The 27,644-nt window shown below is 37.1% G+C and overlaps 1 protein-coding gene across 1 annotated transcript in view; it reads right to left on the reverse strand.

Annotated features, from left to right (window-relative positions):
• Positions 1-3,865: 3,865 nt before the first annotated feature.
• dpy19l1l (dpy-19-like 1, like (H. sapiens)) overlaps positions 3,866-27,644 on the reverse strand; it is a 79,670-nt gene continuing 55,891 nt past the window's right edge. Inside the window, exons 12-22 of the mRNA XM_039736414.1 lie at positions 26,666-26,725; positions 25,644-25,724; positions 23,729-23,830; positions 19,529-19,600; positions 19,088-19,164; positions 17,797-17,821; positions 10,904-11,023; positions 9,234-9,408; positions 9,024-9,123; positions 6,380-6,505; positions 3,866-6,296 (exon numbers count right to left, since the gene is read on the reverse strand). Coding sequence (XP_039592348.1) covers positions 6,128-6,296; positions 6,380-6,505; positions 9,024-9,123; positions 9,234-9,408; positions 10,904-11,023; positions 17,797-17,821; positions 19,088-19,164; positions 19,529-19,600; positions 23,729-23,830; positions 25,644-25,724; positions 26,666-26,725 — 1,107 coding nt within the window. The 3' untranslated portion in view covers positions 3,866-6,127. The remainder of the gene's footprint in view (positions 6,297-6,379; positions 6,506-9,023; positions 9,124-9,233; positions 9,409-10,903; positions 11,024-17,796; positions 17,822-19,087; positions 19,165-19,528; positions 19,601-23,728; positions 23,831-25,643; positions 25,725-26,665; positions 26,726-27,644) is intronic.

Here is a 27,644-nt window from a genome sequence, read left to right on the forward strand (position 1 = left end):
AATGAGCGAAACTGGCCAAGGATAGGTGTGCCAAGCTTGTGGCATCACATTCAAAAAGACTTGAGGCTGTAATTGCTGCCAAAGGTGCATCGACAAAGTATTGAGCAAAGGCTGTGAATAATTATGTACATGTGATTACTCAGTTAAGTTATTTTTAATAACTTTGTAAAAACCTCAAGTAAATTTTTTTCACGATTTCATTATGGGGTGTTGTGTGTAGAATTCTGAGGAAAAAAATGAATTTAATCCATTTTGAAATAAGGCTGTAACATAACAAAATGTGGAAAAAGTGATGCGCTGTGAATACTTTCCAGATGCACTGTATGCAATCTCTCAGAGGATAAAGAATGTCTTGAAATAACTCGTTTAGTTAATTTTATTACCAACTAGGCCCTAGCGTCAGGTTTTGATTTTTACTTTTTTTTCATTTATGATCCTTGAGTTGCTGTCTTGTTTCTTGGTTGCTTTACGTTTATGTTCTCCCATCTTTGACTCCTTGGTTGTCGCATCTACAATTACGTCTGCTTTCATCAGCTTTTGGTTTTCTACGCTCTCATAACAATCCTTGGACACTTACTTATCTCACAACTTGTGGTTTCACTGAGGGGTTATGAGATTTCACGTTTTCATCCTGGTGGTCTGTTTTACTCATCTAACATTTGTTAAAATCCTCACCCCCCACAGTTTGAAAGCCAGGATGATTATATGAGAATATCTTGAGGAACAGATAGGCTGAGTCTCTTGCTACACTGATATGCAGACACATAAGCCTCACTACTCGATGTTATTTTTCTGTCTGATGTGACAGAATGATTTTTGTAATTTTTTTTTTTCTTATTCCAAGTTGCCACAGGGAAGGCTAACACACCTCTCCCCTCTTTTGCCGTACTAACCATGCATATGATGGACCTGGCACATTTTGGTCCTCTTTTAATTATAAATTATTTCGTTTCACAGTCTTCAAACAAGCAAAACACCTACTAGGCTAAAAGCTTGCACTCTCATTTGTTCTTGTAAATGATGCTTTCATCACTCAGCACTTGGCCACATCTAAGTGCCATTTTATGCAAGGGGATGCACTTCAAGATGTAAAAAAATGAAAATAAATTTCAAATATGAGAGTGATAAAAATTACAGTACATACACTGGCACACTCAAGAACCCTCTTACTAACACACAAGTATAACAGTATGGGTGCAAGGATGAGGCCACTAAATTAGAACTATTTTTAGCTCAGCATCAAAAGTAAACTAGAAGGTGACAGACACCCCAAGTGTTAACACACACTGTGGGTTTTCTTTTGCAGGTATTGACACACACTTAGGAACTTCATGTTGCAGTTTGGTGGACACTTGGTGAGTAGTTCTTTGATCCTTTTTGACTGTCGCTATTGCGTCCGCTAATTATCCTGTTCTTGATGTAGCGGCCATCTCTTAGTTATGTCAGACATTTCTCGTGACTTATGGCCCTGCTGCACATGTAGCTTCCTCTCACTCGTTTTATTCAACTGTTGGGGAAGTCAAGGTCTTGTCAAGCTTCTGTCCAGCTCTGCTGGGAAGGCACATATTAAATGTTGCCTCTGCTGAGGCGAAAGGGGTTACACTGTGTGATGAGTTCAAGACAGCAGAGTACAAGCACACGTCCACTCCCTAGACTGCTAGTCTCAAAATCCATGCAGAGCTTAGTGGCTCAATGCTGGCAAGAGTTGTGGAGAAGGCATCATGCCAGGAGGAGACCACCTTCTTCTGCTTATGACTCTACATATCGAAGTCAGGTGGAAGGAGGTTAATGCTTAGGTTTTATAAAACATTGCTGAAGCTCCATCATGTTTATATTTTGATCTCGATTTCAAAAAGAAGACACAGGAGCAAAAGATGAACTACTAGACTGACTTTAGAACTGCAGGCTATGAGATCAGAGTAACAACTGAAGGAGCTGAATTTGTTCAGTTCAAGCTAATAGTGACTGAGGCGACATGAATCAAGGGTCTCAAGCTATGAAGGAGGTCAGCAGAATGGAGACACACCGGCACGGTAAAATCTATTCCTCATTAAGAGCCCTGAAGAATTAATGGAAGTTGGTTATGAGTACATTTTACATCGATGCGAAGAATCTTAGCTCTTCACAGAGGGGTGAAGCGAATCTGTCTTCAGGCCGTGAAACTGAAGCGATTCTTCTGAACCCAAAAGCAACGCTCGTGTCAATTGCACATGTGTAGTGTGCTGTTAAAAAGCTGATCAGTCTGGAAAGAAAATCCACAAGGAACCACGCTAATATTGTTCTGACTGTGACATTGGATTGTGTATTTCACGGTGCTTCAAGATCTACCACACAAACAATACATTTTGACAGTATAAATGGTATAAATGTTATTTTTATTATTATTTGTACCATTATTATACTTTCTACACTTTGTACTTTTAGTGTTTTGCACGTTTTACAGTAAAAAGATGAGATTTAATAAAAATGCCATTTTTGACACCAAAAAAATGCAAAGCTTTTTATGTTTTTTCGAGAAAATAAAAAATAATGCTAACAGTGCAAGAACAGGTTTTTTTAAATTTTTTAAAATTTGTATAAAAATTTACATTTATTTGCTTTTATCCAAAGCGACTTACAAAAAAAGGTAAACACAGTTGAGTAACATTGGGCCTGTTTGTTCAGAAAGTGTAAAAGTGTAAAAGTAACAAAAGTTGATTGCCACAAGTGAGAAGGTGTAACAACTAATACTACAATCATACATTATGACAGATAAAGCAATTAAACCTAAACAACAAATGAAACAACAATTTAAAAGATCATAGAGCATAGTTTTTTTTTTTCTTATGTCAATTAGACAGATATTCACAGAACAGATGGGTCTTCAACTGCTTCTTAAATACATTGAGGGGGTCAGCAGTATGAGTGGAGGTGGGCAGCCGATTCCACCAACTAGGCACTAAATAGGAAAAGAGTCAAGCAGCAGCTTGATAGCACATGTGGGTACTCCTCTCTTGCCAGAAGCAAACTGCAATAGTCCAGATGTGCGACAAGACCAGAAGTTGTGCGGCATACTCTGTCAGATAAGGTCTGATCTTGTGGATGTTGTATGTTAAAGAAAGTGGAGTAAAAAAACAGAAAAACGAACTGGAAAAGTCATCCTGTGCAGTTAAACAAATGGCAAGAAAAGCCACTTTAAGGAATTCAGACCTTTTTATTTTGCCCTTCTATTAAAACGGATGCTGTTTGATTTTGGATAGTGAGCTTGTTTTAAGTACCTCAGCTTTCCAATTGTAAAAGAAATGAGAAAGACAAATTTGAAATTGCTGCTTATTTAACAATGTTGTTAACTTAACAGCAAAATGTCTTTCACTTAAAAAGCTGTTAGGCATGTAGTCTCGTGTCTTCTTGATAAATAACTTATGAACATTTGAGACATTTGCAGCTATTTTAAAGATTTGTACTGTGCTTATAGTTTGTTGTTGTGTGTCATACATTATAAACTTTGGTAAGAAACAAGCACTGTTTACCATTATTAAAATGGTAATCCATATTTATAATTACATTTCAAGAATTATGAATGAACAAAATGTATAAATATAGTAAATGCATACTTTAACAGTATAAAAGCTGTAGTGCAATTAATGACTAAAAATGATTAAAACCTAAAAGTGCATGCATATTTACATTTAAGCAGTGTTTAATTGCCAATACTGTAGTACCTCAAAACCTATGTTAGTAACGAGCTAACACAAAAAACCTTTAAAAAAAAAAAACTATCAAGACCCCCATATAAACACCAAAGTACAAACTTTATTAATGGTAAATAAAAAAAAAAAAAAAGTTTACATGAGTGATGTTGAGGTTGCTTGCTAGAGATGATATGGAAGTTGGAGGAGGAGGAGGAAACACTGAAGGTGCTGGACATGTTGACGGCTGATTCTCATCAGTAGCAGACGACTGAGGCAGAGTGTCGACGCGCTGGTCCAGAGTGTCCTGAATGCTCTGGCTTATCTTTTCAGCTAGGATGAGCCAATAAGGAGCCAAAACATTGTGACATCCTCAAATAATCTTTGCAAATGCTTCAGTATAGAACACAATTTTATGTGGCAGATGAATATATACAAAGAATGTGAAGAAATAACTTCAGCTTGAAAAATACTAAACTTATCCTTGAAGTCAATAATAGCCTAGATACTGGGCTATCTTCATTGAAACCTCCCATTACTTTTAAAAGTGTGTTCTTACTTTCACAGGATCCCAACAGATAGAGTGAGCTTCAGCCTAAATACTTCTGAAGGCAAATTAAAAAGTATCACACTCAGGCTTTGGATTTTTTTTTTGAAAACTGTATTAAAAATATTTTCCAGTGGTGCAGCTTATTGAAAGACAACAATTGACAATTATATTTACAGTGCATGTCTAAAATAAATTTTAAAAGTCAAAAATATAATTATATGGAAACACTTTTCACAGCTCACATTTTTAAACTTAACATCACTAAAATCAATATATCAACATGCTGAAAGAAAAACAAATATATTTAACTCTTAAAAAAATCACTCCCAATACTGAATGGCATAACAAATGATAAATCAGTGTGAGGTCGGCTCAAAATGGGGGCTGTAAAAAGCGAGCGTCTACGGCCACAGAGACTCACTCGGACCAAATCAGGCCTCCCATTCACGTATGAATGTTCAGTCTCACTCCAAACATGGCGTCCAACCAAGAAGTGGAACTTTAGTTTGTAAGCAGGGAACGCCTCAGACTTTCACTGTGCATACCTGTCCTCAACCTTGTGCAGGTGTTTTTTTTTTTTTTCTTCTTTAATTATTTCCTTATGGTATAAAAGTCAAATAGAATTTATTTGTTTATTTATTTTTACTTCTGCATAATTCTAACCCACAGCTAAAGGTAATAATGATAGTGCGATGGACAACAGAATTCATAATGATGTGGTAAAAGTAGAAAACAAATAAAAATGTATCTATTTGTAATGATTCATTATAATTACTTGGGGAGTTGGAATGAAAACGTAGCAAATACAGGATGAAAGAGAAGGCCTTTCTAGATGCACGATAATAAAATGCAAAGTGGCATCACTCTGACTGAAAACAGAAAAACGATACCAAGCCCACGAAGTAGACGATAAAAGGTATCATTATGCGAAAACCAAAACTGTCAAAATGTTTAGTACAATTAAAATCAATTTTAAACAAGCCATTATGCTGCAAATCATACAGCACATTAGAGTGTCTTTCCATCTCAAGGTTTATTCTTTTTCACCAATATCACCCTCTCTGTTGGTCACTTAACCTACTTTAAATTAGTTTTATTAGTTTTTGGATAAAGTACTGTTGGAAAAGTTGTGACAAATTTTCTGCTGTTTGATTCAACACTTCATGCAAAACGTGCAATACAGAAGTGAAAAAAATGGACATTATGCGTGAGGGTAAACAGGCCAGTCACAAAACAGATGACTGAGGCACAGTAGATGATAGATGATGCCACAAGAGTTCTTGAGTACTTATAAAAACATGGACTATGGCTGCAAATGGGAAGTGCAGATTGATAAACAAGCAGTGAACATAATCTTTTTTTAGACACAAAATGAAAAAATGAGCAGCAGGTAGCTGATATCTGAGAATTACACCAGCTAGAAGGGCTGGCTGAGATCAGGCACGTGAGATTTACCCTCTCAGGCGAAATAAAGGGTCACCTAGCTCCCCAAGATAAAGACTGGTCACTTTATGAAACAACATCCTTGCACAGAGGTTTCTGCCACAATGTGTGTTTGGCATAATTTTTCAGGACAAGGCTAGACTTTTAGTCCTGAATGGACTTGTTGCTGAATACTGTAGTAATATTTCAAAAACAAGGTATGTGAGCTGTCCATGTACTCAACTCTATTATTTCAAATTTCATTGTAATGTGGCTGGCCATGTACATGCACCTGAGAGCACTGCATCTGTAGGACACACAAACATGAGGCAGTGAATGGGGGTGTTGAGGCTGGGGTTGATTTTTTTAACCATCCCTTACAGTCTCAGTTATACCTTCCATCATCGGATGGTAACAAATGACAGGAGGACGAATCCTGCTGCTGCCTCAAATGGAGCTTATCTGTTTCACTTCAGCAGTGGGGTTCTTACAAATCTTTGGTAGCTTTGGGGACTCTCAACACAGTATAAACATCGTTCTGAAAGACCATTTTAAAATGTGGCTGTGGATTTTGCTCAATCAGTGTACACAGAGGGACTTTGCCTATATTGGATGGGTCCTCCACATCCCAGATCTCTGGCATGCTACATCCAGGCCTGAAATACAATGAGCAAATTAGATTAGTCTTGTATCCTAATGACTTTACCTGTCAGTCTCAAAAAGTTCGAGTCACACATACCGTGTGCGTCGTATGCACCAGGATTCCTCCAAAATAAAGTAGTCCACTTTGAGTCTCATCAAATTTTGCTTCACAACCTCAGCTGGTTTGCGGCTATACATGGCATATACAAGCTTTGTTCTTTCTCTGTTGGAATGGAAACACAAATTAGAAAAGAGGAAATAAAGCAAAAAAAGAATTATTCATGTTTAAAATTTCAGGGATAGCCTCAATGGAAAGACAACGTGGTTAAAGCTTAATTCAAACCATAGGCAGTGATGCTCTCTGCTGAGTTGCTCATTCTTCCTGCACTCTATTTCTGTTTAGCTAGATGTGCCAAGTGTAACCTAACTAGGAGGAGAAATGGCATTGCCCATGACCATCCTAGCTGTTTAGCAGTGCTTATTCAATGCAGTTGTTTCTTCATCTACTTATTTCCCAGCAGTACAGTTCTTTCATCCCACAGCTACCTGATGTTCTTTAAATATTCAGCTAGTTGGGGACATATAACAAATGAGTCACAGAATGAGGGGGTTCAAAATGCCAGGATTTGAATTTTAGGACCCACTACAAGAACGTCCACCGAGTGTCAGTATACTGGATTCAAGGGCTCCCGTTTGTCGATAGAGTATACTGTATAGGAGCTCAGAAACAGCAGAGCAACAATGCAGCTTGCAAGTGCACATTTTATTTAAAGATATTTGATTATCACACTTCAGAATCAGGAACCAAACTGTATTGGCTTGGGTGTGAATGCCAATTCACCAGAAAAATGCCTTAAAACGCTGGCAAAAAAACAAAATAACAGGACATTTGACCATGGTTTGCTAGTCATCATTACTAAATAAAGTTAAAGATTCATGAACTACATGTTAAAAAAAAGGTGCAAATGCCATACACATATGCCTGTGAACCATCCAGAACTCAGGAAGGAATATGCATCTTCATGATGCCGCTGCTATATGCAAGCTCCTAATAATTATGACTTATGACAGTGGCTGCTAATGATAACCATATAATAAGTAATAATTTATATTAATGTTTTAGTTACTGTTTTTAGAGTTAGTCTTATTATGAACATGGTAGCTAAGCTATTAGCAGGAGGCAGGAATAAATGAACAAACTGAACTGTTTTATTATACTTAAATTTTGTATGATATACTGAATGCAAGCTTCAAGTTGTACAGATTCAGAAGGCCACAAGACTACAATACTGAAATAATTAATAGTAATAATTAATAACAACAACAACATTTATATATTGCTTTTCTCACCTCTCAAAGCACTTTACATAAACAGTGGGGAACCACTTCAGGCACCACCAATGTGTAGATCCCACCTGGACCATGCAACTGCAGCCACTAACGTGCTAGTACGCTCACCACACATTAGAGATAGATAGATAGAGATGGGATGATTAAGGGGTCAGAATTGACAAAGATGTGATGGGCAATTCACTTGGGACATCAGGAAAAACCTTATTCTTTTCTAAAGATGCCCAGGGATCTTTAGTAACCTCAGTAAGTTGGGACCTCAGTTTTACATCTTATCTGAAGGATAGTGCCATATTTGAAGTACAGCTAGTGTTGCAAGGTCCACAGTTTTCTTGCGCAGTTGGGCTATTTTTCTTTTCATTGTTTGCAAGGAAAAAATGGGCTTTTGTGGGTTGTAGTTTTTTGGGCTACTTTTTTTTTAAAAAACATGGTATTTTGGGCTATTTTTCAACCGTCCTCCACTGCATTTTTATAATGCTTTTCATCTATCTGGCAACCTTAGCCTGATATTTGCACTTGTATACAGTATTTTCTTTACAATTGTAAAATTTCCAAAGGGGAAACATTGTTTGATGGTATGTACCTATTCTATCAGTCTGAAATCTCTGCGGTGACACCCCTGCCAGGGTTTCATGGTATGTACCTAACCCTCCCGGCACTGACATTGCCTCCCCACTTTTCAGTGTGTTATTTTGTCTGCTTTGGGTATTGGGTTATTTGTTTGGGTAAATTCGCTATTTTTAAGCTGTCATAGGGCTAAATTTCTTTAAAGACATGGCAACCCTGAGCTGCGCTGGGAATTTGGGATCCATGCGCAGACCACAGGGTAAGCACCCTCTCCTGGACTCAGCAACAACGCTTCCGATGGCAACCCTAGCTTTTTCAAGACCCTCTACCATCTAAGTACTGGGTCTGAACATGCTTAGTTTCACTGAAATGCAGGCGTGGTACGGCTATTGAAGGGTAGCTTGTATCATTGTGTATTCTTGTACTATTTGGACCATTTTTCATGATGCTGCAGTTACCATCTACTGTTTGCTTCGGTATTCCTGCACTGTGAACTCCATAACAAAATCATTGTGTGCAGTACCATACAGGAATGTTTTATACTGCATTTTCAAATTTCTGTAATACTGAGAGCACAAAAAACACAAAGTAAACAACATTTTGGTAGCAGCAATGGAAGAAGAAACACTCATTACATGGCGGACATGTGGTACAAACTTCAGAACTGTGAAAAAGATGTTAGAAAAAATGTATATGGTTATTAGTTATGTGGACAGTTTCAATCAGATTACTCAACACTGTATTCTACTGGGGAAAAAAAAAACAACCATCTACACAAATTCAGGGTTCATGGTGGATGAATTAAAAAAGCTATGGTAGTCTACCTAAGTCCAGCATCTTCATAGTGGGGATGGTTAACAATTGGTCTGCCAGTTGACAGTTTGACACTTGCCATGGTTGGCATTGCTCCAGCAAATACAGCATCTACAAGAGAAACATTGAGAGATTCTGTAAATACAGCATCAAATGTTGAAAGGTAGAGCTGGTCCTGAGAATTTTAGTGCTGACAGAAAGCTGCATGCACCTCTACTTACCTGCTTTTGTCCTGGCTTTGATCCACTCAAGAAGCTCCTCCTGGGGTACATTGCTGAACTCTCCAATAATATCCCACTGGCCGCGAAGATTAGCAACGCCTTGGACAGCCATGGCAGATATCACTCCAACCACCAGCAGATGATGGAGGGCCTTAGGCTTAATCCAGCCAAACAGCTACAAGCAAAGCAATATTATTGATAAGGGCAGGACCAGGATTAAGAAATGCAGGACTCTGAAGTAAGTGTTACCATTTGAAAACATGGAAAGTTACAGTTCATATTCCTCTGTCATCATAACACTGTATATTAGGCATGGCAATATTTCTTTATTATTGTCCATGATGGAAGTATTATAGGTAAAAATTAAAAACGTTTTAGAAAGTACAGACATGATAACAGTATTTCTGAAGTCATATTACAAAGATGATGTAAATTAAAGCATGCAAATCAGCAGGAATGATGTTAAGATAAAGGCTTTAAGTGTATAAAGTCAGCCATGAATCTGAGATTTACAGTACACTGGAGTGTATCTTCCATGTGACGTTCACTTTGGGTTGTAGGTTCTGGGTTCATAACCTGCATTCAAACTTGTTTTACTCATGTTTAGTCAGTGTCTCTAACTAAAATGTTGTTTGTATTTGCTTTTTTATAGTTCCTTATCTATTCAACAATCTAAGGTGAACACCACTAAATCTCAAAATAACAGCAGAAGTGAGTTGTATGTAGAACAGAGCTACCAAATGAGAGTCTGTTCTTCAAGGTCTGTATTTGGATGGACTCCTCAAGTTTAAAAAAGTTAACTTTAAGGGGCATTTATTAAACTTTGATCCACAGCAAAACTGACTGTAATACAAACTTGGTGAGTTGCGACTAAATCCTACAACAGTCCTATCTGCAAGAAGCAAGCCAACTGCCTGTCTAGACAAAATCAGTCAGAAGCAAGGTAACACAACACTATACTGACACATTCTTTAAGCAGAAAATAAAGATCTTGCTCTATAGCTCTCCTTAATACTGAAATCTACAGGTTGGCTTTAGATCAATGACATGTCTGAAACAGGGTGCCAGTGAATAAAAAGATCAACATAAACTCCATGCTATAGATTCTATAAGTGCTTCATTTTGCATATCTGTAAAACAGTTTGTAATTGACCAACTAGAATATGGCACTTGTAATATTAGTCCCTTCAGTGTTTGTCTTTCTAGTTTAGTCTTTCCTTCCTACTTTTGGATGGCATTGTCCATACTTTAGTAGCTATTTCATTGGTTTCAAAAGGTGAACATTTAGTAGACATCAATAAAAAGGTTGAGGCACACAAACACCTAATGAGAAAGGTGAATGGTATACAGAATAAACATTTGGGTTAGGCATTTTTATATTCAGCTCTTTCTGCTTTGGCTCATTCCCTTTACATACTGTAGATATCATGGACAATAAAGCATTTTTCACCAGCCACTTGGGTGCTCTAGGTGCTACTGGGTTTTATTCAACCCTATTTTTTAAACAGAAGTCGGTTCAAACTTTATGCTTAACTCTTAATTTCACTAAAGTTGAGACTTCTCAGTTTCTGGATTAATTATCAAACTGGACAAACCGAACATAGGCACAGAGGCTTACAGGACTTGCTCTAAGGTTAAATTGTGTTGTTATAATGAAGCAGTTGTCTTACCTGTCTTGAACAGAGCAATGATGCCATAATGCACATGTGAGGAGTAAGAAAAAGCTTCAACCTCATGATCAGAATTGCAAGCACAGCAAAAGCTATGAGCTGGAAGAAGTGGTACACCATCTATAGAAAAAAAAGCTTTTCATTTTCATTCCCATCAAATAAATGGCTTAAAACAAAAGTTAGATATTAATGGTTGTGGGTGCAGATACTATAAAAGTCTGTTATCAAACAATACCTTATTCTTCAAAGTTTAGTATGGAAATGATCACAGAAGAACCTCAAAGACTATTATCAAAATGGAGTGACAGTTAATATTATTTTATGGTGGGTGGCAGATTCTTACACATTCTCCACAAGAAGCAAGATTATGTTAACTTGGTGCCCTGAGCTCATTGTTTTGTGTGTTTGTTATTGAGCAGAAGAATGTGTGTGCTGTGATGCATATAGCTCACCAATTCTAAATTCCTTCTGATGTGGCTGACCAACAATACAGACAGAGAACGCGTGAGAAGAAATACTTCTCAATTGCTGGCTAAATTAAATTAATCCTTTCCTTTTACCCAGACTGAAACGTTCATATTAATGTCACAATGGCCTCATTTCATCAGCCTAGTTCATTTACGCACAACAACAAGAAACAAAATGAAATAATCAGCAATGTGTCACTGTAATGTGTGTTTTAAAAGGATTTACAGACATACACTGCATCTATACTAATAAAAGGCAAAGCCCTCACTGACTGACTGACTGATCACTAATTCTCCAACTTCCCATGTAGGTAGAAGGCTGAAATTTGGCAGCCTCATTCCTTACAGCTTACTTACAAAAGTTAATCAGGTTTCATTTTGAAATTCTATGTGTAATGGTCATAACTGAATCCTACTTACGTACATATATACGGCCATAGCCTGCAGCTTGGTCGCTGTGTGAGGCGGAGTTGTGTCCCCCATCATCACGCCTCCCACGTAGTTGGCTGCCTGCCTATATTGCGTCCCACATACCCACGCCTCCCACATAATTGAGTGCCTGCCCATATAAGGCCATCTGTCATCAGCCATCCAATAGACACGCTGCCGACAAATATTCGCAGGCAATTCAAAAGTCAATACCGGGAATGCCTGTTAAAATGGAAAAAGTTCCGACAGCACGTGGAGCTGATGTTTTCTGGCCCGCTAAAAGGAAAAGACGAGAGTGAGAAATGCAGCTACCTGCTCCTGAGGACTGGGGAAAAAGGAAGAGACATTTTTAATGCATGGACTCTCACCCAGGAGGAAGCCAAGGTACTGTAAACTTATTATGACTGTTTTGAGGCATTTGTCATGCCTAAGACGAATACGATATTCGCGAGATACAAGTTTAATGAGATGACGCAGGGTATAAACGAGACTTTTGATCATTTTGTAACCGAGTTAAAATTGCTGGTGAAGGACTGTGCTTATGCAAACGAAGATGAGATGGTCAGGGATAAACTAGTGTTTGGCACAAATTCAGCGAAAGTGCAAGAGAAACTTTTAATTGCCGGGTCTGAGCTAACATTAAATAAAGCCGTGGACATCGCAAGATCACACGAGATAGCACTAGCACAGCTGAGTTCCTTTGATGCATGTACTCCAAGAGGCTCACGTGAACTTACTGTGCACACAGTACGCAGACAACAAGCAAGAGCTCCGAACAGCGCTGAACAAAAAACACATTATACAATTGAGAAGGCAGCAAAAGAATATGAAGCGAGTGACGCATACAAGCATATTCATAAGTGCAGGTACTGTGGAAACAAAGCACATGGTGGAAAAAGTCAATGTCCAGCTAAAGGAAGACAGTGTAAAAAAGGTGGTAAATTGAACCACTTCGCTGCAGGACTGGGAAAGGAAAACCCGTGCATGCAGTGTGTGATGTCTCAGATAAAGAGGAAGACAAGCTGTTTATTGATGCAGTAAGAAAGGAACAACCTTCTGAAGCTGAACAAGCCTTTGTAGACATATCAATAAGAAAGCAAGGTGTAAAGCCTAAGTTTAAATTAAGTTCATAGACATGCTGCCGCTAAATATTCGCAGGCAAATCCACAACATAATACCAGGGAATGCCTGTTAAACATCTTAGATTCACGAGTACCGATTTGGGTAATGAACACTTCGATGAATGAAACCCGTTATCTTTACAACAGTTGACAAACACGGAATGTAACTTGAACACAACACATCCTCCAAATGCGAACCTGATTCAAAGAAATAATAATAATCAAATTCTTGATGACAGCAACACTCATAACAGTCACAAAACAATTACATTGACAATCATGTTACGTTATTTTTAAAATGTTTCCTTTTCTTTTTCATAACTTCTTTAACACACTACTTCTCCGTTGCGAAGTGCGGGTATTTTGCTAGTATTCTATATTTTGTCTGTATCTATACATTTTAGATTTTATCTTATATTTATATGCACATGTGAGAATATTTAGCTTTACACTAGGAAAGGAATTTCACTTAAAGTGAAAATCCATGCAAGAATGATTTTAAGAAAACTTCATTTTTCAGGTGTAAGCAAATATAAACAGACTGCAGAAAAAAAGGATGAGGTCACAGGGATGGAAGAAGATTCCTTATATAAAAGTTTTTACTCTTAAACCTGAACATGTGGCATAAGCGGGCATGTGACATAAGAGAAATAAAATTTAAATTTCAGAAAAATGCTAGGTAGCTGTGGGTGACACTGAGTAATGGGTTAGCATTTAGAGAATATTGGTTGTAGATGTCCCTTAAAAGGACCAAAGTTTCAGCCTTATCTTCATTTAACAAACTGCAGTTGAACAACCTTGAAGTATTGCAATTGTGTTTTGCTGCTAAGAACATAAATGTAATGACAAGGCCAAAGGAGAGCCAATGAATACGCATGATAACTGACCCATGAATGAGGAGAAAAGCAGGCCATTGATTCAAAAGCTGAATCTTGTTTAAGTACACTTCTCTATCGTGCAAAAGAGGATTTTCTGGAAATGGTGTGTGTGCTTAGGGGATGCTTTAACATTTGACAGATTTCAGGTAAATGGCCAAGGCCTGAAAGAACTGTCAAAATGAACAGGAGTGAAATGTATTCTGGGATAGCTGAAAGACCAAGATTGTGCAGCCAATTTGTTTGCAGCTTTAGATACCCATGGGGAAGTTGTAGTGGTCTAAGTGCCGCTGAGATTTACACTGTCAAAGAAACAATGATTTATTTATTTTTTTTCGGTGGGGACCACAGGAACGCACCCAGCCTTGGCCCGACTCATATACACTCACTCAAAGAGACACTGTTGAACAGCAGATTACATCAAACATAATGCGATATATTAATTGCAATAGAAATATAAAATAACAACTAAATGGTTAACCCTTCCTACTCCTCTGCAGCAAGGACCAATAATAAAACAAGACTTAACAAACACTCACAACAACGTTCAAGCCTATCAACAAAGTCAGTCAGTCAGTCATTTTCCAACCCGCTATATCCTAACTACAGGGTCACCGGGGTCTGCTGGAGCCAGTCCCATCCAGCACAGGTCGTAAGGCAGGAACAAATCTCGGGCAGGGCGCTAGCCCACCGTAGGGCACACACCCCAAGCACACACACTAGGGAGAATTTAGGATTGCCAATGCACCTAACCTGCATGTCTTTGGAGTGTGGGAGGAAACCAATGCAGACACGGGGAGAACATGCAAAGTCTATGCAGGGAGGACTTGGTAAGCAAACCCGGGTCTCCTTACTGCGAGGCAGCAGCACTACCACTGCGCCACTGTGCCACCCTATCAAAGTTTTCGTTGTATTTCTGATCTTATTACTGCACATGAGGATTGGTGACACTGGAAAAATATTACATGTCTATGCAGAATTGTGAGAAATAAAGAAAACTTTAATTGTTTGAATCAAAAATGTACACTTGTAAATCACACATTGAAAGAGAACCTGTAGTATTGTAGTTTTTAAGCCTTTTTCCTAAGTCAAAACATGTTTTTATAGAATACTCTAAAATTAGTAAGCACTAGTTTCTAATGCTTTATAAACTGAGAACACACACACCCACAAATGGTCAATTTAGTATCACCAATTCACCCAACATGTATGTCTTCAGACACTTTTTAGTTTGCTGAAGATATTAATAAAAACCGTAAGAAAATGACATAAAAAAGAGAACATTAAACTCTACGCAAGATGCCAAGCAAGGCACTCACATTGAGTTTACTAAAGCGTAGCTATGCCTGGCAGTGACCAGCCAAAAGCAGCCTAATGTAAATAAGTCACTTTTAAAGTTTTATACACTGTATATGTAATAGGCCATTCATTTCTGGAAGAATACTCATATAGTTAAAAACTACAAATAGCATAACTCCTGCTTATTTTCCATCTTTATTTTATATAGAACTTTTCTCAGTGTGCATCATCACAAAACACATTGTCCACAAACACACCCATTAATAACATCCCAAAATTCATAAAAATAGTAATTCATTTATCATTTTCAGAATTTCATTTTTGTTTGTATCTGATTTAATAACATAAAACTAGTTACCTGCATTAACAAAACAAAAAATGCTTTTTAATTTTCATGAATATTCTACATGAAAAGTGACTGGACCACCACAACAACCTTTTGGATAAACTTTTCTTATCAGTTTTGTTGATAATCTGCATTATGTTTTGAGCACTGCTTTTGCATAAAAGGAACATAATTGATGTGATTAAAATAATGGATGTAAACTATTTTTAGTGATTGTTTTGCACAGCACATTTAGAGATTGACCAGTAAATACCTTAAAAACTAATCAGAACGTTTGTTTGAAAAATATAATGTATATTATCACAGATTTAATGGACATATTTTGGTTTTATACAATTTTAACATATACAATATTTAAATTATTAAAAAAAGATGCATCTTTCTTTAACAGCTGTATAAAAATGAATATTAACTGATCACCATTTTAATGCGGACAATATACAAAAACAGGAAAAATTTGCTTCTTACATGAAAAAAAATAGCATGTAAACTGTTTCTTTAAATGCTTAATTGTACATGTGCAGTATTGAAAAGGATATAGTGCAGTTTGATTTAACAAATACAAACATTCAGCCCCAAAATGAGATGTCACTGCTAAGAAAATGCCAAAATGTCCATAAAGTTGGTACTAGGAAGTGATAAGGCTAAAGAATTAAATTTGTTAAAAATGTATGAAAACTGATTTTTTTTTTTTTGTTGTTACACACGTGAAGTGAAATCTGGAGATTTCCAATGAGCTTATATATTTTTTAACAGTCTAATAGGTTTGTACAAGACAATATACCATTACATCCATTACATTACATTATGCAGGTAAAGGCATGCTTGTTTTATGGAAAATGAACTGCATAATTGATTCCCCCGTGCTGTAGATAAAATCAAATTTATATAGTATTTAAGCATCACAGAAAAATTTCACACAGATTCCTGTGTGGGATTAACCACAAAGTTATTATTCTGTTGTTTAACCGATAAGGAGCCCTCACAACGACTGGTAAAATGATGGAGCCTTTTATTTTCTCACAAAATACAGAAGCTATGCTCACCTACATTATCTCCAATTTTTGTAAACTGTGACATACTGCATGCAAATGGTGGTATTAAAAAGCATCATTAACAACCTACAAATGCACATTTTGTCCAGCTTGGAGAGTCTACCTTGTTTGACAGATGCGGTTAGCCACTTTGAACCATGCTCATCAATTGGACTGCAAGTTTGAAACAAGTGTGTCTTACAAGAATGTCAGGATTGGCTCATGGAACTTTACACCATCTAGTGGATGAAACAGCATAATGCAGTTCTAGTGATTATGAACTGAATGAAGTTGTGCTATGCACTCAGCCCAATGATGTAATTAACTAATCAATGAAAATGATCACTGACAATGTTTTTAATAATCGATTATGAGGATTAGTTGCAGCAGCCCTATAACAGATCCACCCCAGTACTTAAAGGTTGGTATGGTGTTCTTTTCCTCAAATGCTGCTACTTGGTTCCAAAATGCTTCTTGTCTTGTGCATACTTAAAGCTTTTTGTTATAATTAGACCACAGGTTAAATTTCCTTTTGATTGCTCTTCAATGAAGACCACGTCTATGTAAGTAATGCAGCACTACAGAGCTGTTCCCACCATTCATTTCTCTGCTAGACCTGCCTGCAAGGGTTTTGCAATCCTGTACATTATACAAGCTGTTCTGTCAGTTTTGTTGGTCTTTTAGATCTTGTCTTAACTGCCAGTTTCCCTTAACTGCCATTTCAGACTATGGAAATTGCAAGCTGGAAGTGCTTTGATATCACTTTATGCATTTCCCCTGCTTTGTAGGCATCAGTTACTTTAATTTTCCAATCCTCAGTCAGTTGTCTAGATTAGCCTATAGTTGTTGAGTGCTCTACAGTGTTTAAAGAGTCAAAGAATTCATCAGACTCTGGAATTGTCATCAGCTACCAAGTGCTAATAATAATGCTAATAATAAAAATACTACTACTAACAATAATAATGTTTTTATATAGCACTTTTATCTTTCTCAAAGAGTTTTCTTTGACAAATTTTGACCAGGCTAACATTTAAAAAGCTAGACCACACTAATAACCTAATGTGATTTAAGACTTTACAACTGAAAGGGTGGTGAAACCTATGCAATTGCCAAATTTATCATTTTGTTTTTTGCCATTTTTTGTTTTAGGACTCTCCATCTGATTCTAGCTCTGCATAGCACTTTGTGGTTTACCGAGAACTCCCCAGTAGTTCTAATACCAGCACTTTCATGCCTCAATATAATTACTCAAAATGTTCTACAATATGAAATCCTACTCCCTGCAGAGCAGACATTAACTAGAGCAGAGAATAAATCCTTACCTCTCCATTTGAAAACTGTGCAGTCCTGAAAAAGAAACCCAGAAAAAAAAATATACTTTAAAATGATTTTATTATTTTGTTTGTTAATTTTCTGGAAAGACATAAATGCACTGTGGAATTTACACATTCTGCATTGGCTATTCCAGTTGTTCTTGCACTTCCATCAAAGGACATCTATATTACTAAACGAAGGTTGTATATATGCACGGATGCCAGAGGCCAGAAGCAAGCCGTGCTGAAAGCACATGCGCACAGCACCTTAGCTGCACAGATGCCAGAAGCAAGCTGTGCCGAAACTGCACGCGCACAGCGTCTCAGCGCCCCAGAGTCAAACCCAGCGACTTCCCAGACTCAAATCCAGCGGATTCCCAGAGTCAGTAGGTGGCGCCCAAACAACAGAATACAACCTGTAAACTAAACTTGAGGTAAACCGTGCACGCCAACAAGTTGCCATGGTGACATATTTAAACTTGAAGTAGTGGTGACCACTGTCAGCCACTCCACAGTGCCAGCAGTACTCCACTCCACAGTGCCAGCAGTCGGTGTTCTACACTCTAAATGCCTGCAGCTACTCTACTACACAGTGCCAGCAGTCAGTGTGCTCTAATCCACTATGCCAGCAATCAGTGTGGCAGCTGTTAGTGTGGCTTATTTGATTCACATTAGGGTAATTCAGTGTTAAAAGTAAGTTCAATTATGATTCCTAACATGAATTTTTTATTTCCAATTTACTTCATTTAAACCTTTGCACTCCGAAATTTTCTTTTTTTTTAACTTATGAGTGTAGCAACTCAAACACATTTTGGACTTAAATGATATAACAATTAAATGTCAATATTAGTTTTAATAAATTGTTTAATTTTAATACAAATATATTTATTTCATTAAATAAAAACTTTCCCAGGATGCTCCCACCCTCCAAGATTTTTCATCCCACCAAAGATTGGAAGGAACAGAAAGTGATTGCCATTCTTAGAATTGAGATTCTTTAGAGAATCGGGGGTTTACTGGTGTAATTTATATTAAGCAGTGATTCAAAATTGGCCTTTTTGTAAGTAGGAGTGCTGGTGCGTGTGTATGTGTGTGTAGGGGCCTTGCAATGGACTCTGTCCAGGGATGCTTATAGCTCTGCCCTAGTGCTGCCAGGATAGGCAACCCACAGCAATCCTGAACTGGATTAAGTGGATTTTAGAATGGTAAGATATGAAGCTTTTAATATTTAATATGTATTAGTATTATAAATAACTGGTGGCAGAATAGGAACAATGCTAGTGTTAGCAAAATCACTTACGTTTCCAAAGAATACTTATCACCATTTAACATGTGATTTTCAGTCTTTCTGGAAAAAATCCAAACATCCTTTATGATCTGTAAAAAAAACAAACATATAAAAAATTAAATAAATAAGATATAAACAGTCAAGTCAAATCACGATTAGAAGGATGATCTTCCAGAAACTACGATTGTACAGTAGGTTTCACAAAAACATAGCTATGTCGGCTTACTGTTTATAATGACTTCCAATAACTGGGGCTTTTATTTTCCCAGTGTCACTTGCTCTAGCTCAAGCTGCTCCAAGATAATATTTGGGGGCTGATTAATTTAAGACACAGCACTCTACCTGGTGCCATAAAATATACATAGCATAGCTATCTGCTTAAGTCTATAGTCAAATGAGAAGATTGCATTCTTTAAGGGCCTTTCAGCATGATAGCTGTTAACTGCACTTTACCTTCACTGTAACTGCAATGATGACAAACAGGGTAGTAGGAAGCAGCAGAGTTCTTGTATATCTCAAAGGAGTCTGCAAATGAAGAAAAAGAATAGTGGGGTTGGAAAAGATTGCTAGAATACAGAAATTACAAGCCACATACAGAATACCGTGTAGTTGGTAGCTTCCTATCCAAACTAAAGAACATGCATCCTATCCTTGAGATGTATCTGCAGCTTAATTGGAGTCCACCTGTGGTAAATTCAGTTGATTGGACATGATTTGGAAAGGCACACACCTGTCTATATAAGGTCCCAGAGTTGACAGTTCATGTCAGAGCACAAACCAAGCATGAAGTCAAAGGAATTGTCTGTAGACCTCAGAGACAGGATTGTCTCGAGGCACAAATCTGGGGAAGGTTACAGAAAAATTTCTGCTGCTTTGAAGGTCCCAATGAGCACAGTGGCCCCCATCATCCGTAAGTGGAAGAAGTTCGAAACCACCAGGACTCTTCCTAGAGCTGGCCGGCCATCTAAACTGAACGATTGGGGGAGAAGGGCCTTAGTCAGGGAGGTGACCAAATCTCTGTGGAGAGAGGAGAACCTTCCAGAAGGACAACCATCTCTGCAGCAATCAGGCCTGTATGGTAGAGTGGCCAGACGGAAGCTACTCCTTAGTAAAAGCACATGGCAGCCCACCAGGAGTTTGCCAAAAGGCAACTAAAGGACTCTCAGACCATAAGAAACAAAATTCTCTGGTCTGATGAGACAAAAATTGAACTCTTTGGTGTGAATGCCAGGCGTCACGTTTGGAGGAAACCAGGCACCACTCATCACCAGGCCAATACCATCCCTACAGTGAAGCATGGTGGTGGCGGCATCATGCTGTGGGGATGTTTTTCAGCGGTAGGAACTGGGAGACTAGTCAGGATAAAGGGAAAGATGACTGCAGCAATGTACAGAGACATCCTGGATGAAAACCTACTCCAGAGCGCTCTTGACCTCAGACTGGGGCGACGGTTCATCTTTCAGCAGGACAATGACCCTAAGCCCACAGCCAAGATATCAAAGGAGTAGCTTCAGGACAACTCTGTGAATATCCTTGAGTGGCCCAGCCAGAGCCCAGACTTGAATCCGATTGAACATCTCTGGAGAGATCTTAAAATGGCTGTGCACCGACACTTCCCATCCAACCTGATGGAGCTTGAGAGGTGCTGCAATGAGGAATGGGTGAAACTGGCCAAGGATAGATGTGCCAAGCTTGTGGCATCACATTCAAAAAGACTTGAGGCTGTAATTGATGCCAAAGGTGCATCGGCAAAGTATTGAGCAAAGGCTGTGAATACTTATTTACATGTGATTTCTCAGTTTTTTAAATTTTAATAAATTTGCAAAAATCTCAAGTAAACTTTTTTCACGTTGTCATTATGGGGTGTTGTATGTAGAATTCTGAGGAAAAAAATGAATTTAATCCATTTTGGAACAAGGCTGTAACATAACAAAATGTGGAAAAAGTGATGCACTGTGAATACTTTCCGGATGCACTGTATGTCAGCAGTCACCACAATACAGAGCTCACTCACATTTTTGGCTTGTTTTTGAAATGACTGTATGCACTGGAGATCATTCCCTCAAGTGGTGAAGAATGAAAGACGGAGCCTTTTGAAATATGACAAATACTGGGCAAGACAGACAAGATAAAAATTCAGTTTATGGGTCACTAGCCTATTTTCCTTTTTTAAGTCTATCCCATAATTTAATACTGACAGTCTAAAAAAAAGGTGTAAAGGTCCTGACATTAGCGGCTTGTTTCTTTCATAATCATTTGTGCAAAGTGTTTATGCCTGTCCTGACGGTTCTCAAATACAAGTTTCATTACTCAGTTGTCAGAATACTTTGGGATCTACTGAATTGTCTCCTTTAGAATTCTGAAGATTTTAATTGGGTCCCTGTCAACAGCTTACTCTACCTAAGTGAAAAAGCTGGGGTTTAGTTCCCAGGCCCAAGATATCAGAGTTTAAAATGCAATACAGTACATATTATACAATGTCTTTACAAAACTTCCTAATCACTTTCTGTATTACCTGTTACCAAGAAAGGATTAGTGAAACTATGGGTGACAAAAAACATGCCTTTAAGGCACATAACTAATCAAAAATCTTAATGAAGGAATAGTTAAAGGATACTGGGCTCAAAATGCTGCAGTGAATAAGCCTTGATAAAATAGCAGGGTTGTCAGTAACATAAATGTACAAAAATGTAACAACATATAAAAATGTATCTTGAAATGAAAGTCGGGCTGGAGGGGAAACATTTTCAGAATAAAAGCAAACACGAATGAAAGAAGTTCCATCAATGTGTAAAAAAAGAGGTGTACATGAAAAAGGACAGCTGAAAATGTCCTACTTCACAAAATATTTACAGACATATGGTTACAATGATAGCAGAGACAACTAAACAACAGACACAGGGTGAGCCTGCTGTTGTTGTACTGGTGGCAAAAATGAAAATAATGATGAGAACATTTGTTCAGGAAGTGTGCTGGAATTAAAATCTTACTCATTATGGGCTGAAACAGGGCAAACATATTTCATTTTTCTTTTCTCTGGAATTCCTTTTTAAGTTGTGCTTTATGCCTTTCACTAAGGGTATCAGTGTTAGGTCTACCGATACAATTGAAATGTATTGATTCAGCCTTATGCAAAAATTATTTCACCATATGAGGTATTCATAAGACTGCTAAGCACCTAGTGTATTGAATTTATCAAAAGCCATTGAATCTCCAGAACCTCTTATCACACATATATGGTTCTTAGCATCAAACGCCAGATTTGAAAAATCACCTTAAGTATTACCTATGAACTACACATTTTTGTTTCATGTTAGGCACATCTGAATGTACATACAGTACAATCTAATTTATAATTTGAGGAGTACTTCTTTTCAATGGCACGAAAAAAATATCAGATGCATACTGATAAACTAATGCAATTAGAAATGACAACTTCCTAAAAAAAAAGAAAAAAGAAAAAAAACAGATTTCAATACAGAAAAAATGAAAATAAAGAAAAAAACAGAACGAGAGATGGGTACTTGTTTAAAAATAGGGTTATAAACTGTGCGAAAGGAAAGCTCAAGTTTATTTAGAGATAGAAATCTTATACAGTGGTACCTTGAGATATGAGTGCCCCTACGTACGAGTTTTCTGAGATACGAGCCATCACAAGGTCGATTTTTTGCCTTGAGTTACGAGCCAAAATTCGAAGTACGAACCATCAAAGAGCTTGTCGCCGCACATTCTGAGGAACTGACGACGGAGGAGTTTATAGGAACTACAGTTGCAGCAACATACGTAGGTTCTGAATGAGATCGGTATCGCAGAGGAGCCAGAGGCGAAGGAGTCTGTCTCTTCAAGTGAGATAAAGGAAGTGTTGGCAATGTGGGAAAAAGTTTCAGACTTTATTGAAAAGAAACACCCTGAAAAAGTTGCAAGTGGTTGTGCAGCGGCTCTATTTAATGACACTTGCCTAACTCATTTCAGAAACATTCTAAAGGGGAGGAAGAAACAAAGCTCCTTGGACAGGTTTCTATTGAAACGCCCTGCGAATGAAAGTGACGAAAGTGTGGCAAAAAAGAAAAAAAAACTAGCGAAAATGAAGTTAAGCAAAAGTGCGGTGAATGAAAAAAACATTACAATATGCTAATGGGCTTCACCAACAACTGTTTATTTTTTTAGATTCTCTTTTATGTATTAGGTTTTATTTTATTTGTATACAATATTTGTTCATTATAAATACATTTTTCTTATGTTGAAAACATTTAACAAAAATTTGGGGTGGTTTTTTGGGGGCTGGCATGAATTAATCTCATTTCAATTAATTTCAATGGGGGAAATTGATTTGAGATCCGAGCATTTTGACTTACAAGCGCGGTTACAGAGTGAATTAAACTCGTATCTCAAGGTATAACTGTATTTGGAAACATAAATCTTTTTTCCTACTCATGGTGTTGCCCTTGAACATTCTCAGTGTTTGCAAGTAACACTGTAGACAGAATTGTTAAATAGTTCACTGAATCCTACTACAGACTAGTCAGTAACTGGAAAGAAGAAATATAGTTGACATATTAATAAAGTGCAAATATAGAAAACAAATCTAGTCTAACTGGAGTGAGCAGTCAATTTTGAACCCAACAAAGACTATTTTATCAAAAACCCCCTTACCTCTTTTTCCATAAAGTCAAACTCTGCAGCACAGGTATACATCATGGTATCAAAATCTTTGTAGCTTGTAAACTTAGACTTTATTAAATTACTTATGTGTGCCTGTGAGTAATAAACACAAAATAGATCAATTGTGCTACATTTCATATAACATCTTAGACTAAGCAACATGATTGAGACAGTAAACACAGCAGACATTCAGAGTTAACATATCCTTGAATTGGGGGATTGTTGTGATGGGGGGTGGTGGTGGTGGTGGTGTTGTCAACATGATACTTGCTCTCTCTCAAATAAAACAATGTCAAACAGACTGCCTATTGTTTTTACTTTTATCATTGCACATTTTTAGTATCCACACAAGATATTCCATTTTTTAAGGTGGTGACTCTTACTGACTTTAATTGATTGTACTACTGATGCCTCCTCCTGTCTGGTGTTCATACCAGCCCAACATAATGTAACAGGTCGGTGTCCTGCATGCCTCAGATCTTCCTGACACATTAATGATGCCATAAGGGGTCCTTTTTTGCATACATGGTGCTTTCAAGGTTTACTATGCTGGAAATTATTTTTTCCACATTCTAAAAATGTAATTTATATTTCCATACGGTTGCTACTCATACATTTTTGAATTAAATGACCTGTTCAGGGATCAGCTCTGATGAGTGGTTTAGGTTTGTCTCTAAACATCTTTTTTTATATACAGTAAAACAAGTTTTGAATATTGGTCAGACATGCAAGCATGAGTTTCCGTTACTCTGTACACATCACAATACTACTACTCCTATTACTGCTACATGCGGATGGATGCCCATAATTTCTCTTCCAGTTTTCTTTTCAAATACGTTTGTCACTGAGCAATAACTGACAGCAACTGGAGTTTCATACCACTGCCAGGATTTCTTGTGGCATGTCAAGGCTGCATGGATATTGTGCTGTCTAAGTGTCTTCACTTCCTATCTGTTTTACATGCTGCCAACTTACAGAAACAATATGGGAAGAGGAGTAAAAATTTCACAGATAAGCACAACATAGCATGGTAATAGTTTTTTTCAATTTGCCAACAAGAGCGACCTGGTAAAAAGGAGATTAGGAAAAGAAATAACATGGCCAAGAGGGGGTTCCATGGAAAATGAAAATGTAACATATGTTTCGGTTGTGTGAAATGACAAAAATGCTTTCACCAATGATAGAAAAGAAATGGAAGCAGTTATTCAAGTGTAAAAAATAACCATGGACATGGTGATGTATGATGTGGAAAAATCAGGTGGAGTCACACATTTACAAAGAAAGCAGTGAGTTATAATTAAGTATAGGAAAGGAGGCATTGTGATGGGCAATAAATCAAATAATAAATATTTAAACAGAGAGTATCAATTAAAGACATAGTTCAAACGCGCAAAGGATGAGAGAAAGAACATCTGATAAAGGAATGGAAGAAAATAAGATATTTATGGGAAAAGAGGAGACAAAGTACAACAACCAATAGGTATGAGTAAAGTCAGAAGACTTGATGGGTAATGTGTGTGATGTAAATTGAAGCATGGTGAAGGGAAAGTGTGGTGATTCTTGTTACAGTGAATACAAGACGAGTGTGGGGTTTATTCCAAAACTAAACAGGATCAATGCAAAGAGTAAAAATTAATGAAGTGACAAAAACTAATAGTATATTGAGTTGTCTCAAGTAATGGAATAAAAAAAATCCAAAAAATGAATGTTCTTATTCATTCATGCAAAACACACAAGACTCATTTCCACATAATCTCTTACCATAAGTCATCATTCTAATTTTTAGAAAACAGGAATAAGAACTCTTAACATTACCTCCTGAAACCCATGGTGACATAAATGAAAATAAGGTAAAAAGGATGCAGTGCTTGAGAATAAAAAAACACATATAATTCCAACAACTTACATCGTCTGAAGTCCTGAGAAGAATGGACAGTAACATTTTCAAAATTATAGTTGATATCAACAAGATGATGCTCTGGGCAATCTATTGAAGAAAAATAAGTGAGAGACCGTCAAACAAATAAAAAAAAAAGTGCTAAAAAACCAGAGCAATAAAACAAACCAATACATCTACTTATAGGACTGTTTTTAGCACCAGCTCAATTAGCTTACTTTTGATTGACTAAAATTGGACACTAATATATATATATATATTTTTTTTTTAATTAATCCACTAATGCTTGACACTATGTTTATATCATGTATTACACTGAACAGTGTATTAAGATGTTCAGTGCATATTTCATGGTGGCACAATGATTAATAGTAATACGAGGCAGCAGTGTTTGAATACTGACTGGGGGTGACCTCCATGATGTATTTTCATGTTTACCTATTGTTTACATCAGTGTCATCTCATAGTCCATCTGAACATTTGCTTTCATATTATTGTAATTTCTAAGGTGCTCTGGTATGGAAAGTAGTATGTCTGTATATACTGGAAAATATCTTGTGCCTTGGGTGAAAGCTTACACCTGCTGTTGTAAGGAAAGACTCTGCCAGATGAACTGAAAAATGAATTAAAAATGGATATCCATACTGTATATGATGAAGAAATCATTTTAAAGACATGGTTATTTTGGCTTAATAATTTGATAACTAGAACCAATTAAACATGTGACTGAAGATTTCACAGTACTTTTTTAGTGTTTTGGCATCTGAAGGAAACAAGCACACACGCCTTTCACCAATAAATTATTATATCTGATCTTTCAGGGGAATAAAAACATAACTGAAAAGGGCACATTTACTTTGTGAAGGTTTCATTAAAAACAAGAACAGCTTGTGTTTTATTGTAAGACATGAAGCTCTAACAAATGTGAATACAATCTGGTGGTAAAAATACATTATTTATGAGGTGAAGTTCTACGTCATTGTCTCCTTTGTAATTTTCTTTGCAAGTCATATGTGCTTAGTTTTACTTACCCACAATAGAAAGCCCTCCTTGCAGTACTGAATGAGTTTAGATCTCAGTGCAATTATACCCTAAAACAAAGAACAGATAGAATGATTCACCACTGAAATGGATTTTTATATTATTTTTCTCCTCAGACTTTGAAGAATGAGGCCAAATGATGTAAACAGAACCCTGCCTTGCCTAAGAAGTCTTATCAGGTTATCAGTTGTTAAAGGCTTACAAGGTAGATGCTCAAATTCTGAGTACAATAGACCTCCTGTACACTCTGAGAATTTTTAAAAAGGATGCCTGAGACATAATTCTAACCACAAGAGAGTAGAACTAAGGAAAATAGAGGAAAAAACAACACGATAATGTGGAAAAATTCTATAAATGAGGACTGAAAAAACAATATATTCAGACTTGTATTGTGTCATGATGTTGTAGAATAGCTGACCGCCACCCAATCATGACCAAAATACAGTCATTTCAAAAAGTTAGTACATACCATGTAAACTGTTGAAATTCTCAACATATAGATCTGCAGGTAAACAGTGCCTACAAATACAAGTGATATACTCGAATAAAAACAGAAAGAAAAAACTTTTAGTTATTCATTCAACAAGAATGTCAATAGATGTTAACGGTGTACTTGGGATAAAGAAAGTACATCCTTGGCCTCAAAAACTGGTATTTCCGCCTTTAGTAGAAATTGTGCTTAACTGCCCACCAGTCTCTGACACAATGAAATTTATTGACCACTCCTACATATAAAATTCCTTAAGTTGCAAAATGTTTGTGCGTTTTATTGCATGTTTTGTCCATTTCAAATCCCCCACAACATTTAAGTGGGATTCAAATCAAGGCTTTTACTAGGCCTATCCACAATCCTCTCTTTCTTCTTTTTGAGTTTGCTAGTGTGCTTCTGATCATTATTGTTTTTAAAGATCCATTTCTGGTTCAACTTCATCTTTCAGACTGATGGACTCACTTTCTCTACAAGCACAC

This window comes from Polypterus senegalus, chromosome 15 (assembly GCF_016835505.1).
Source record: "Polypterus senegalus isolate Bchr_013 chromosome 15, ASM1683550v1, whole genome shotgun sequence".
In the NCBI taxonomy this organism is placed as follows: Eukaryota; Metazoa; Chordata; class Cladistia; order Polypteriformes; family Polypteridae; genus Polypterus; species Polypterus senegalus.